The sequence below is a fragment of the Dromiciops gliroides genome, chromosome 3 (genome assembly GCF_019393635.1).
Source record: "Dromiciops gliroides isolate mDroGli1 chromosome 3, mDroGli1.pri, whole genome shotgun sequence".
Classification (NCBI taxonomy): domain Eukaryota; kingdom Metazoa; phylum Chordata; class Mammalia; order Microbiotheria; family Microbiotheriidae; genus Dromiciops; species Dromiciops gliroides.
Genome location: NC_057863.1, coordinates 316,424,515 through 316,439,154, shown reverse-complemented (window position 1 = coordinate 316,439,154; position 14,640 = coordinate 316,424,515). Strand labels below are relative to the sequence as shown.

At 35.0% G+C, this 14,640-nt stretch overlaps 1 protein-coding gene across 2 annotated transcripts in view; it reads left to right on the top strand.

The window, feature by feature from the left end:
• Positions 1 to 14,640, top strand: part of CIP2A (cellular inhibitor of PP2A) — a 52,784-nt gene that overhangs the window by 15,073 nt on the left and 23,071 nt on the right. For both annotated transcript variants that reach the window (XM_043991024.1, XM_043991025.1), the window contains exons 6-13: positions 1,182 to 1,304; positions 1,686 to 1,831; positions 2,517 to 2,592; positions 2,838 to 3,056; positions 5,178 to 5,337; positions 8,793 to 8,934; positions 10,636 to 10,735; positions 13,333 to 13,451. In XM_043991024.1, coding sequence (XP_043846959.1) covers positions 1,182 to 1,304; positions 1,686 to 1,831; positions 2,517 to 2,592; positions 2,838 to 3,056; positions 5,178 to 5,337; positions 8,793 to 8,934; positions 10,636 to 10,735; positions 13,333 to 13,451 — 1,085 coding nt within the window. The remainder of the gene's footprint in view (positions 1 to 1,181; positions 1,305 to 1,685; positions 1,832 to 2,516; positions 2,593 to 2,837; positions 3,057 to 5,177; positions 5,338 to 8,792; positions 8,935 to 10,635; positions 10,736 to 13,332; positions 13,452 to 14,640) is intronic.

The window sequence follows — 14,640 nt, the reverse complement described above, 5'->3', positions numbered from 1 at the left end:
TATAGTTACTGGAGATACTTATAAAGATGATAAGTGATTTTAGGAGCAGTGAGGTAGAGGGAGACATGGAAGGGATAGGAAGTTAGGATCAGAGAAATTGGGTCAAGATTGTAGAGCTGGTAGCATAGTTACAAGTGATGGTACTCTGAGCTGGGATATATTTATCCCTATGGCTTGCTAAGGTGAAGATGTAAGTCATGAGTTAAGAAGTTTGGTGATGTGATGTGGGTGTTTGAGGGGACATCAGTGTATATATTGGAGATTTGAGATTTGACTTGTTTCATAGTGGCTAGAGTAGTAAGCAAGAACACCACCTCAGATACTTATTAGCTGTGTGACCTGAACAAGTCATGTAACCTCTTCCAACTTCACTTGCTTCATCTATAGAGGAGGTGATGCTTGCAGTGATCAACTTAGGGGGATTATCAGTATGGAAACAAAAATTGCTAAACAAGTTGATTAGAGAAAAATGGGTCTGTAGGAAAAGTGAGTCAGGTTCTGAAGTCATCAAGGAAGGTAGAACTATTTCTTACAGGTTGAGAGACAAGGATGATAAGATTGGAAAGGAATGGTATAATAGTATGTGTAGACTAGAAAGAAGGAAAAATTAAAACATTTCATGGAATATTTATCAGATATGGAAGAGATAAATATTGATAGTTGGTAACTATCTGCTGAAGAACACTGATAAAGTTTTCAGTCTTCCAAGGGTATTCAAGAAATGATAGCTATTGAAATGTGGCCATATAGGAGAAGGATTAAATATATTTGGTAGCATTTTCCCTGTTTGATTTTTCCTTTCAGAAAACAGTATGGCATACTTTTTTGCTGTCTTTGGGGTTAGGGTTTCATGTTTTGCATAGCTGCTCATTTTTATCAGCAAAGTATCTTGTCTTTGGAGGGTTTATGTGTGAGAGTTCCTCATGAAGGGTCTTTTCAGATCTGATTCTGTAAACTACAGTCTTTTAAATTGGAACTTAGGAAAAAACTTAAAAGGTAAGTGTCATGTTGCAGTTGGCCTCAAAGGAGCATTTACTTAAAATACTTGGGTAACTTCTGCACTTTATTAATTGGATAAATATATATTGAGCACCTGCTAGATATGCATCTTATGTTCTCAGTAGGAGTAAAATAGAATTTTAAGCTAAATCTAATTTATGTTAAATATTTTTCTTCTTCAGAGTAATGTGAAGGCATTGTATCGTATTCTCATAAGCTTCTTGGCCCACAGTAGTTTAACTGTGGTTGTGTTTGCACTCTCAATATTATCAAGTCTAATATTAAATGAAGAGGTTGGAGAAAAGGTAAATATTGAGTGAGTTTTTTGAAAAAAAAATTTATTTAAAATTTTAATCTCTGGTTTTAACAAGTCATTACTTTTTCATTGATTTTTTGTTTTTATTCATTCATTCATTCATTCATTCGTTTGTTTGTTTGTTTGTTTATTTATTTATTTTTTTGTGAGGCAATTGGGGTTAAGTGACTTGCCCAGAGTCACACAGCTAGTAAGTGTTAAGTGTCTGAGGCCGGATTTCAACTCAGGTACTCCTGAATCCAGGGCCGGTGCTCTATCCACTGCACCACCTAGCTGCCCCTTGTTTTTATTTTTTGACATGTTGAACACCAGTGTCTGGTTCAGTTTTGTATGTATTACACCTCTTGTATTTTATTTCTTTGTTTTAAAGCTATTCCATTCTCGAAACATTCATCAGACTTTTCAGTTAATATTTAATATTCTTGTAAATGGTGATGGTACGTTAACCAGAAAGTATTCAGTTGATCTACTTATGGATCTTCTCAAGAACCCTAAAATTGCGGATTGTCTCACCAGGTACATATATATTTTCTTGGTAAAATTAGAGCTTTTTTCTATATGGGTGTATATTGAGAACACTTCATTGCTAAAAATAAAACTCATATTCTCAGTGAAATTCATTGTAACAACTCACTGGATACTAAATAGGCAGGAACATTTTAACATTCTTCATCCCATTTAGATTTCATCTTTGACTTGATATACAAAAAGGCAATATATGATCCATCTTTTAGAACAAAGGTGTCAAACATGTGGCCCACAAAATTCTTGAGTGCAGCTGAACCAGTTTGAAATATAAATGACAGATATCTAACAAAATACATAAAAATACATTAAAACATAGATAAGGTTAATAAGTAGTTTTCTAAGGCAATATGCACCTATTACTACAATCTTTATTTAGTGGCCCATTTCTATTTAAATTTGGCACCCATGCCTTAAACAACTGGACCTGTCTTAAATCTTCTGAAATGTGGCTGTCTAGATTCCTTTATTCAAAAAATAATTCAAGAACAAAAGTTAGTTTTGAATATCAAGGCAGGATGGCTCTTTATATTAGTGGAAAATGTTATTATAACTAAGGTTCTATTATAATGATTATAATTAAGGTTTATCATTAGCTTAAGAATATTTTTTAAAAAGTATGTTGTTTTGTTATGATTTTATAATAGTGATGCTATTTATCCTGATTTATACTTAGATACGAGCACTTCAACTCATGCCTTAAAAAAGTATTAGGTCTTCTTCATGGGAAGGACCCTGATTCTTCTTCAAAGGTAAATTAAACCTTAATCTTTTTGAGAATGTCACTAATGCTTCATGCAAACTACTTCAGATAAAACAAGAACCCTTAATTTTTTTTATAGTATCAATTTAAAAAGTGGAGTTGAAATCTTTTTTCATGTTAATTTTATTGTATTTAAGTAAACATGACTAACTTTTTACTTCAGCATTTGATTTCACATGTTAATATCCAATCACATTGGTATTTAATAAGGTCTCCTATGTTTATACTGCATAGGTTTTAGAATTACTTCTTGCCTTCTGTTCAGTGACACAACTACGCCATGTCCTCAGTAAGGTGGTATTTGAATCACCTGCTTCCAGTAACACAAGACTGGGAAACCATCCTAAATCTTTAGAGCCAACAGTTGCTCTGCTACGTTGGTCAAGCCAGCCCTTGGAAGGATCAGAAAACTGTTCTATTCTAGCACTAAAATTATTCAAGGAAATATTTGAGGTAATGTTATGGTGGTGATGATATTTTAATGTTACTCTTACTTGTGTGATATTATATGATAATAACTGTTTTTGAAATAAATGTATATCTAGGGAATTTTTAAAAATTGGTAACTGGATTCTCTTCCACTTAGCTAGGTGAAAACATCCATAACTGCTAGTGCCAAAGTACCCTTACATTAGCTTTTTTTTTTTTTCTACTTGCCTTTATTGTAGCTTGTTAACGGAAAAAGTGGGGACTTTATTGAATTGATGTAACTTTTTTGTAACCAGTAACCAATACATCTAGAAAATACTGATTCCTAGCATCATAAGATCGTAGGTAGCTTAATCTCATCAAATCTTAGTGATTATATAGCTAGCATTTCTCATTTTGATGGCCTCTTCTCCCAGCCATTGTCTTCCCAGAGGGCTTCCATTGCAATTTATATGAGTCTTAGGTACAAGAGAGTGGTGTGCATATTTGGAGCATAATCCTTAATAATGCTAGTATTTTGATTATCGATATTGCTGGTTTTTTGTCTTGCTCCTTACCAGTGTGTTTTATAAAGCATTTTGAGTGTGTTGAAATGCAATTAACTATAAGTTTATTTGCAAAGTATTAGACCAGCCAACTCACCTCTGTACTGTTCTTCACATATGGCATTCTCTTCTTCCTTCCCATGCCTTTGGGCAGGCTGATCTCCATGCTGGGAATGCTTTCCTACTTAAAATCCTTGATTTCTTTCAAAGTTCAGCTCAAATAACACCCTTACTAATGAAATTTTTGCTGATTCTGTCCTCTCCCAGGTGTTAGTGCCTCTTTGTCATCCAAATTACTGTGTATTTGCTTTATATATATTTTATATTTACCTTTATGCATACATATTATTTTCCAGGAGTGTCTTTGTATTTTCCAGTGCCAAGTGTGGTGCCCGGCACATGGTAGGCACCTAATAAAAGCTCATTAATTCTAGTTCCTGGCTTTCTTTTGTTAGAGTTTCTTTCTTTCTTTCTTTTTTTAATCATAACTAAGAAAGACCCAGGTTTTGGTCCAATATCTAGACATGCTGGTTGTGTGACATGGGCAAGTAACTTAACCTCCCAGTACTCTGGGAAGTTCTCTAAGATTAAAAGTTGCAAAGAAAGTACATAGCTGCATGGGTAATGCTAGTTCCTCTACTAACGAGAGCTCCCTTTATCAATAAAATGATAGGTATAGACTCTCTCCTTGTTCCTTACTATAAGTAAGACATTCTGAGTTTTAAATAAAATCTTAAGTTTAGAATAACTAATATACTAGTACACAAAAACTGAATAAAGAAAATGACCTAATTGGGGGCATCTAGATGGCACAGTGGATAGGCTACCGGCCCCAGAGTCAGGAGTACCTGAGTTCAAATCCAGCCTCAGATACTTAACACTTACTGGCTGTGTGACCCTGGGCAAGTCACTTAACCCCAATTGCCTCACTAAAAAAAACCCATAATAATAATAAGAAGAAAACGACCTAATTAAGTGGTACCCAATTAGGGAAATATAATGGGTATGTAAGGAAAAGAAATTTAAATAGATACCATAAAATCAAAGTTCAATAATGACCATTTCTTTCCGTGTACCTTATTATAGCTAACAGCTTTATTTTCTTTCTTTCTTTCTTTTTTTTTTTTTTTAGTGAGGCAATTGGGGTTAAGTGACTTGCCCAGGGTCACACAGCTAGTAAGTGTTAAGTGTCTGAGGCCGGATTTGAACTCAGGTACTCCTGACTCTAGGGCCTGTGCTTTATCCACTGTGCCACCTAGCTGCCCCCTAACAGCTTTATTTTCATTTATTTATTTAGAATTGTCTCCCGAGTTACATGTAAAAACAAATTTTAACATCGATTTTTAAAACTTTGTGTTCCAAATTTTCTTCCTTCCTCTCTCCCTACACTCCCTTAAGAGCCCAAGCAATTCGATATGTTATACATGTGCAGTCATGCAAAACATTTCCACGTTAGTCAGGTTGTGAAAGAAAATAAACAAAAAAAGATACCATCACTTCTTTCTCTGTAGATGGATTGCATTTTTCATAAGTCCCTCAGTTGTCTTGGATCATTTAACAGCTTTATTTTTAATCCATGGTGTCTATGTAACCCCTACAGGATGTCATAGATTCTGCGAGCTGTTCCTCTACTGATCGTTTTCTGGCCCTGCTGTTGCCCAGCATTCTTGATCAACTTCAGTTCACAGAACAGAATCTTGATGACCTACTAACAAGGAAAAAATGTGAAAGAATGGCTAAGGCCATTGACATTTTGCTGAATATCCTTTGAAATAATGTAGAATTATGTGATATTCAATAACCTAATTTTCCCAGCAAGGTATTGAATTTGAATTTTCACTTAATGTTGTGTCACTCTTGATGCTATTGTCTGCTTAGAATTATGAAGCTAGAATTGTTATATCCCAGAATGATATATTTTAGTTAGGATATTCTAGTAAGTTATCCTTTATTTTACTTTTTTTAAACTGAAAATTAAAATTGACACTATTATGTAAACATGTACTTCAATAAGTGCTTTTTAAAATTGTACCTGATATTCCCTTTAGAGTCTTAGAGCAGGTTCTGAAGAGGCTATTCATTTTCTTCTCTAGGCTATACTTTTACTTGTGGTTGCTGCCATGAAGTAATTCTTTTTCTTTTCAAATTTCATAGCAAGCAAAATAGTTAAGACATGATTAAGTAAGCTTCTGTTTAGCACGTGGTGTCTTATGTTTAATAGGCACTTAGGAGTTTGGTAAACGAATCCATAACTTCTTTAAAGTTGAACTCACTTGTTTCCTCCTACCTGAAACATTTCTTTTCCCTCTCAGTTGTTTGTGATTTCTGTCTGATCAAATTTTCTTGTGGTGGAGTCACATCATCTATGCATTTAATTTACATTCTACCTACTTGACAAAAAATAAGAGAAGAGGAGAGAAAAATAAAAATTTAGATAATATAGGTAGTTTTGTTCCACTCAGTGAGCACACTGAAGTGAGAGTGAGATAAAAAACATGAATTTGCTATTCCCACAGACAAGTCTCAGTTTCCTCAGGTCTCTAGTACTGAGAACATCTTGCCTAATGAATGTGATTCTAGAATTTTTCTTCAGCATTTTGTTGAATCATTTCAGTCATGTCTGACTGTCCATGACTCAAGTTGGGGTTTTCTTGGCAAAGACACTGGAGTGGCTTGCCTTTTCCTTCTCCAGCTCATTTTACATATGAGGAAACTAAGACAAGCAGGGTTAAGTGACTTGCACAGGGTCACACAGCTAATAAATGTATGAGGTTGGATTTGAACTCAGGTTCTCCAGTCTACAGGGCTGGTGCTCTTATCCACTGTGCCACCTGGCTACCCTTCATCATATCCACATTCTGAGAAAACTAGTAAAGCTAATCAAAGAAACAACCCTAATTGGTCAACTAGAAGGTTCCTACTGCATTGCATTTGACTTTTTATTCTCTCTTGACTGATGGTGAAGCAGAAAAAGAACAGCTATGTGTGATCACCCTCTAATATAATTGTGCTTATGTATGAAGCCCTTTCAAGAGTATTTTGCCCACACAAATTTTCTACAAGTTTTTGTTTTCTTCTTTTTCAATAGAAGTCTTGTTGCCTCCAGGCTTTCTAAATCATGGCTTAGCTGGACATTATAAAAAATAAAATTTCCTTTCACTCATTTCCATAGAAACCATCTTAATTCCATCTTCTGTCTGATACAGACTGCCTTCTTTTCTTTTTCTTTTTCTTTTTTTTGGTGAGGCAATTGGGGTTAAGTGACTTGCCCAAGGTCACACAGCTAGTAAGTGGCAAGTGTCTGAGGCTGGATTTGAACTCGGGTCCTCTTGACTCCAGGGCCAGTGCTCAATCCACTGCGTCACCTAGCTGCCCCTGGACTGCCTTCTTTTAAAGACACTCTCCAGGGGCAGTTAGGTGGCTCAGTGGATAAAGCATCGGTCCTGGATTCAGGAGGACCTGAGTTCAAATCTGTCCTCAGACACTTGCCACTTACTAGCTGTGTGACCTTGGGCAAGTCACTTAACCCCACCCCAGTCCCAAAAATAAATAAACAAAGACACTCCATCTACAACTGTTGAAAGGTACTATACTTTATGGATGACTTAAGGGAATTTCAAGGGTTTTGAAAAAAAAAAACTACTTTTATTTACTTTGGCACTAATTTTAGGTGTAACCTCTGCAATAAAATGTGAGTCCACTGTATCTGTTTACATGTTTTAGCCCCCAGTAAAAAGTAAGGTCTTCTTGAGAATAGGGACTGTTTCTTTCCTTTATTCTTTCTATTCCTAGTGCATTGATTGGTGCATAGTAGATGCTTAATAAATGTTTGCTGAACTAAATTGAAATGAGTTAATGGATACATTGCCACATTTTTTACGCATTTCAATTCAGGAAATATCTGTTACGCCCTTGCCACATATCTGGTTGCCATTCTGGGTACTTTACAGAGATGAAAATGAAACCATCGCTCTCTTTCAGTAACTTACATTCTGCTGTAAAGAAATATAATTATCATAAAGCAAAGTGCTTCATAATTTTTTAGCTAAAACAAGCAAACCATAAAACTAGGTTTTTTTTCTTTCTTTTTTTCCCTGTAAGTACAAAATGGTACTCTTTTCTGGGCTTCTTCTAGTTGTTAAGACTATTTTAGCTTTGCTAAGTCAGGTATGATAAGCAGTCAGCCTTCCACTTTGCTGCTAACAAGAACCTCTATGTCAGCTAACTAACTGTCTTATTCACCTGACCTCATCCTTTTAGAGCTACTTGCTTTCTTCAAGTTTGTCTTGTTTTCTGAACAATCTTTTTTTTTTTTTCGTCTCCACTCCTCCTTTTTCTAAATAGTTGGGACATATGGCTTCATTCTTTGTTCCGATTTAATATACTTAGGCTTGATATGGATTAATTATTCATCATTACCCAGAAATATGACTTAAACAAGTATAAGAGCCTGACAAGATAACCACTGTTAAACAAAATTAGGCCATCTCGTATCATAGATGAGACAGATTTTTTTGGGGGGTGGGGCGGGCAATGAGGGTTAAATGAGTTGTCTAGGGTTATACAGCTAGTAAGTGTCAAGTGTCTAAGGTCAGATTTGAACTCAGGTCTTTCTGAATCCAGGCTAGTGCTTTATCCACTGCACCACCTAGCTGCCCCCTGATAGATTTATTTATTTTTTGTTTTGTTTTGTTTTTAAATTAATAAAGTATTTTATTTTTTTCCGTTACATGTAAAGATAGTTCTCAACCTTTGTTTATACAAGCTTTACAATTTCAGATTTTTCTCCCTCCCTCCCCCCTCCCCTAGACAGCAGGTAATCTGATATAGGTTTTATATATATATATATACACACACACATAATAACATTAATCCTATTTCTGCATTAGTCATGTTATAAGAGAAAAAAAATCAGAGCAATGATGGAAAACCTCAAAATAGAAAAAAAAAACAACAGCATCAAAACCAAAAGAAATAGTATGGTTCATTTAGCATCTATGCTCCGCAGTTCTTTTTTTTTTTTTCCTGGATTTGGAGATCCTCTTCCATCAGGAGTTCCCTGGAACTCTTCTGTGCCATTGCATTGGTGAGATTGGTGATAGATTTATTAACACTACCCTTCTCTCATTTTTACTAGCTTATTAATAAGGCAATAAGCTATAATTAAATTTTAAAAATTCTTTCTCATGTCTTATTGTTTCTTAACTAAACTTACCTTTATGTGGAGATGATACATTAAAAATGCATGTTGCTAAACTATTGACTACCCTCAGATGTACAACTCTAATAGAACAACAGTTTTCATTTAGCAAGATTGACATTGAATTTGGAACAAAGGTAGCAGATTCTGAACTTTGGTGAGTATATTAAAGTAAATATTTTAAGAATTCATGAACATAGAAAAAAAATCTAGGCCAGTTATTCCCAGACATATATCCTAAAGATCTAATTTATTTCAAGGAGGTACTGAAAATCTACCTAGAAACTCTCAAATTAAAATCACATTTTACTTTAAAAAGTGAATATTTGTCATTTGGTCCTTTGGTAGTGTGGGAGGGTAGGCACAGAAGGGATAGGGATTGTTAAAAGTAAAATTATGGTACTTAAAATGGTCAACTCCTGAAAAAGTTTTGTGCTCAGATAAACCTACCAGAGGTATGTATATTTGTTTTACATAAATATAAACAAATGAAAGTTTATCTGAAGTATCAAAAATAATAATTTCAAAATCAAAATAATTATACTTTTTTTTTTTTTTGGTGAGGCAATTGGGGTTAAGTGACTTGCCCAGGGTCACACAGCTAGTAAGTGTTAAGTGTCTGAGGCCGGATTTGAATTCAGGTACTCCTGACTCCAGGGCCGATGCTTTATCCACTGCGCCATCTAGCTGCCCCTAATAATTATACTTTTGAAAATATTTTAAATTATATTTTTTTCCCAAAATATGAATAATTTTAATGAGTTTAGAGCATAAATGCTAGTTTTGTCCTTTTCCCTTTGTTTTTTCCCTTTCTCTAAACCTTAATATAGACAAGGTTACTGAAAAAAGTAAAAGTTTGTTTTTATTAAAATTTTTGTGATACTTAAGGTATATCATTCCAAAATTCTGGCTTTAGATTTTTGAGACCTTATGTAACATAAATATAGAAATGAAAAGGAAAGAGAATAAAAAATTAGTTTGGAGCTGACAAGGGCCCCTAGAGGTCTCTTATTAATATCTCTACCATATAATTCTTGGTTCTTTGGTAGAGATATGTGTTAAAATTTGGAAGCCTTTGGGAATTTTTTTTCTCTGAAGCCTCTTTTACTACTTTCTCAGTGCAAAAAAGGGGAATTTTATTATGGTGAAATCCATCACCAATAACAATTCCATGCTGCTACTAGGGGGTACCTTTCTTGCATTGGAATATCAAGAAATAAACTTTGGGTGGAATTTGGCATTTTCATTTAACATTTATATACTAGTTTGATAGTAATATGTTATTTATATATGTAAGTTTGGGAAAGAGACAAATTCATGCTAGCCCAATACAAAACTTTTCAGTAGATAATTGTAAATAGTGAAAAACTCTTCAAGCTGGTATTATCATTTCTTCTGTACCTTCTTGCAAGTATAAACAATATAGTATAGAGCCTAATACAAAGTAGAAATCTAGTTAGATAACTTCGTACTGACAGATCTCCATAACTGACCATTTCTGTTCTGTCAATATATTCTAAAGAAAGAAACCAGTAATTAAATGAGTCTCCTTGACAATACTCCTGGTTTTGGTCTAGAAAGTTGGAGTATATTTGTGGTAAAGGGAAAGAAGAAAAGAAAAAAAAAGACCTTTAAAGAAATTTCTATTGTTATTGCTATTACTATTTGAATTGTGATTATAAGGATTTCAGTCTATAGAGCATTATCATTTGACATCTCATAGTAGTGATAACCCTCATCTTTTCCATGGTTTAAAAGGAAGTAAGTATGGTTTATCAGGTTCTTCAGAGGTATTGTGAGAAAACAAGCCTATAAACCCTAAATACTCTAATTTATATATACTTTGCCATTTTTGAAGCAAACTTGCTGCAGATGTCATTTTGAAAACTCTTGATCTTATGAGTAGACTTAAACAGTTGATTCCTGGTATGGAAGTGACTTTCTACAAAATACTTCAGGTAGGTTTTATTTTTTAAGTTCAAATAGAAACATTTAATCATAATTGAATATGTATTCCAAATTTTTTCCTTTTCTAGTTTTATATAATTATGCCTAGGTATGAAGTGATAAAGGCCTGTATTGGGGTGGTGGCAGCATTAAAGATAAGGGTACATATGTGAGAGATATTATGACGTTAAAAATGACAGCTTAGCAAAAGATTGGATGTGGGGGGTAAGAGTGAGGAGTCAAAAGTAGCATCTAGGTTTTGGGAGAATGGTTGTGCTCTTCATAGTACTAGAAAAGTAATGTGGGAGGGTGTGGGTTTTGGGGGAAAGTTTAGTTTTTGTACATGTCGAGTTTAAGATATCTATCAGACATCCAGTTCAAGATGTCTAATAGACAGTTGGAGATGAGAGACTAGAGATCGGGAGAAAAGTTAGAACTGATTAAATAAATTTGAGACTCTACTGTTTAGAAATGATAGTTGAACCCATGGGAACTGCTAAGAGAGTATAGTATACATGAAATAGTATAGAAGGAGAAGAGGACTCAAGACAGAACCTTGTGGGATATGGTTAAAGGACATGACTTGGATGAAGGTCCAACAAAGGAGACTGAAAAGGAATAGTTAATCAGTCACCAAACATTTAGTAAGTGTCTACTGTGTGCTAAGCACTGTGCTCTGTTCTAGGAATACGAAGAAGGGCAAAAGACAATCCCTAACCCTTGAATTCACAATCTAATAGTTAGGTATAAAGAGAAGTTGAAGAAAACAGTGTCAAGAAAACCTAAAGAGAAAAGAGTTTCAAGGTGAAAGACTATGATATCCAGTGTCAGAGGCTAGAGAGAGGTCAAGAAGAATGAGTATTGAGAAAGGCCATTAGATTTGGTGATTAAAAGGTCATTGGTAATTTTGGGAGAGAGCAGTTTCAGTGGAATGATGAGAACTCAAATCAGACTGCAGAGAGTTAAGGGATTAAGAAGAAAGGAAGTATAGAAGTATTGATTATAAAATAAATGTTTTTTTTTTAAGTGGGGCAGTGCAGGTTAAGTGACTTGCCCAGGGTCACACAGCTAGTAAGTGTCAAATGTCTGAGGCAGGATTTGAACTCAGGTACTCCTGAATCCAGGGCCGGTGCTTTATCCACTGCACCACCTAACTGCCCCGAGGTATTGATTATAGATAGCTTTCTCAAGGAGTTTAGCCAGAAAAGGGAGAAGAGATATAGGAAGATAGCTAGCAGAGGATGGATCAAATTGAGGGTTTTTTGAGGATGGGAGAAATTTGGGCATGTTTGTAGACATTAGGGAAGGAGCCACATACACAAGGAGAGGTTGGAGATAAGTGAGAGAGTAGAGATAATATATGGGCAATCTTCTGAAGAACACAGGATGGAACGGAATCATTTATAGAGGAGTTTGCTTTATCAAAGGCTACTTCTTCATGTGAAATAGTGGTGATGATGAAGAATGTGTCAGAAGGCATCTTAGTGATGAGGGAGCTCTCAGTGAACAGCTTCATTTTTTCAGTGAAATATGAGGCAAGGTTCTCATCTGAGAATATATATGGCTGGGGGGAGCCATGGGAGATTTGAAGAGGGATGAAAAGATCTGGAAAACTCACTGTTATGAGTGGAACTAGAACGTCATATTTAGGGAAGTGGAAAAGGACTGCCTTGTCACAATGAGGGTACAAGTGAGATTATGTAACATAAATTTGCAGTGGACCCATTCAGCATAGTTTTATGATTTTGTTGAACTTTATTCAGGAATGTGTGCGTAGGAGCAAAGGCAATGGATGGTGGAAGTGATCCAGGGCCAAGACACAGCAGGACAAAATCTTCAGTAATATAGGGAGGCAAGGGACTCGAGAGAAGATGACTGAGTTAAATTGGGTTAAAAGATAGGGAAGGAAGGAGAATGTAGCTATGGTAGGGATGATAGCCTAGGAAAGAAGTGAGGAGTAAAAGGATTGGAGGTAAAAGTGAGGATGAATAACTTTTAGGATTGTGCAAGGCAGAGGGAGAGATAGAAGAATGGATTGTGATCAGATAAAGGAATTATAGAGTTCAGGAACAGGGAAGCTGTGCATTTGTGGATGATGGCAAGATCAAGGTTATAATCATATCTGGGTATGTTGTCCATCCTTCATTCTTGAAGAGGACCAAAGACATCAGGAGGGTGGTGTCTTGAATTTAAGTGAGGCAGAGCTGTGCAAAGTCATCAGCCTCACTCTTCCAGAGTCATTGGGGTCCAGTGGCAAGGCATAGGTCAGAATAACTGGCAATGGCCTTGGATACAGTGGGAGACCTTGACCTTTTTTTCATCTCTGTGTGTAGCTGAAGTAGGGTGGAGGACTTGGTTGTAGGAAATGAATAAGTTGAGGAACTGGCAGGTCAGAGTGTTTGAGGGAACATCAATATGTTTGTTGAAGTTCCCTAGCATGAAGGGCCTTTAAAAGAATAATTCACAGCTTGAAAAATCAGAGTTTTAAAAATGCTTAACAGATTTTCTATCAACAGGTTTCTCTGTCTCTTCTTGGGGGGAAGGGGGTGTTGTTTTCCTTCCTCCATATTAATTTGACTTTTATCATGTGTTTTTTTTCTTGGTTTAGGATCAACGTTTGGTTACTCCTTTAGCTTTTGCCTTAACATCAGAGAACAGGGAACAAGTACAATGTGGACTTGGAATATTATTGGAAGCTGCACCACTACCAGATTTCCCTGCCATAGTGTAAATGAGTTATGGTTATTTATATTACTAACAAAAAAAAATCGATAATAACCTGAATTTCTTGTATATAAACTTTTGGGATATAATCAAAATTACATAAACATTTAAGGAAAATATTGTAAAACTCCATTAATCTAGAATACTCAAGGGGAAGGCTAATCAGTTTAAAAATATTTAGAGAGAAATCTTAAGTTTTTTATGCTTTTTAAGACTTCAAATAGTTAATTAGTGCTTAAATAAAGGCCCTGATTGATCTGTCTTCTTAGTGAAGAGAGAATGATAATGTGTACTTATTTGTATAAAAGTAGGTATAAACAGAGTGGTTCAAAAAGTGACTTTGGAAGCAGTTTGTTTTCTTAAGCAGATATAATTCACTCTAAACTTTTAACACTATTAAAAAGCTTTTGTTAGTACAAAAGTCAGCTTTAACTCACCTAACGGCAGAGTAGCTCAAATTCTGAATTAGCAAAGTCCTAATCAAGACATGTTCTCATAACAACATTGATAATTCTGGGTGTGTCTTTATATGTATATATGAATGAGAGGTGTCATAATGTATTGAATAGAGAACTGGCCTTAGAGCCACAAAGACTTAGGTTTAAGTCCTAAGTCTTAAACATATTTGCTTTGTTACCCTGTGCAAGCTTTCAGTGTTGAAAAAGAACATAATTATCTGCATTGTTGGAGTGAGTTTCCTCATCTAGGATTTACCTATACCAATCATATATATGTTGATATATATATATATATATATATATATATATATATATGCATGCATGTAATGTATGTGTATTTATGTGTGTAGGTGTGTATATGTGTGTATGCATATATGTATGTGTATGTGCACACAGAGAGGTCCAGTTTCTCTTTCTTCTGATATATAGCTATAGATATACATAAAAAAGTATTATTACTTGTTATAGTAATTCAGGGTAAACCTATTTTGAGAGTTCCCTGTGTGTCTAATTTTGATCACTTTATTTCATGCAAGTATGAGCTAATTTAATATTGAAATAATACAGTAACATTTTCTATAATAAATACAGAAAAGAACTCATAGCATAATTAAGCATGATAAAGTGAGTTCCCAAAGTCTGTAGTGTATACTAATGGGAAAAAAGAAAGATAAACAGGCAGCCACTAAGCTGCTGAAACTACAGTTGAAGATTCTAGCACAGAATTGCTTCCT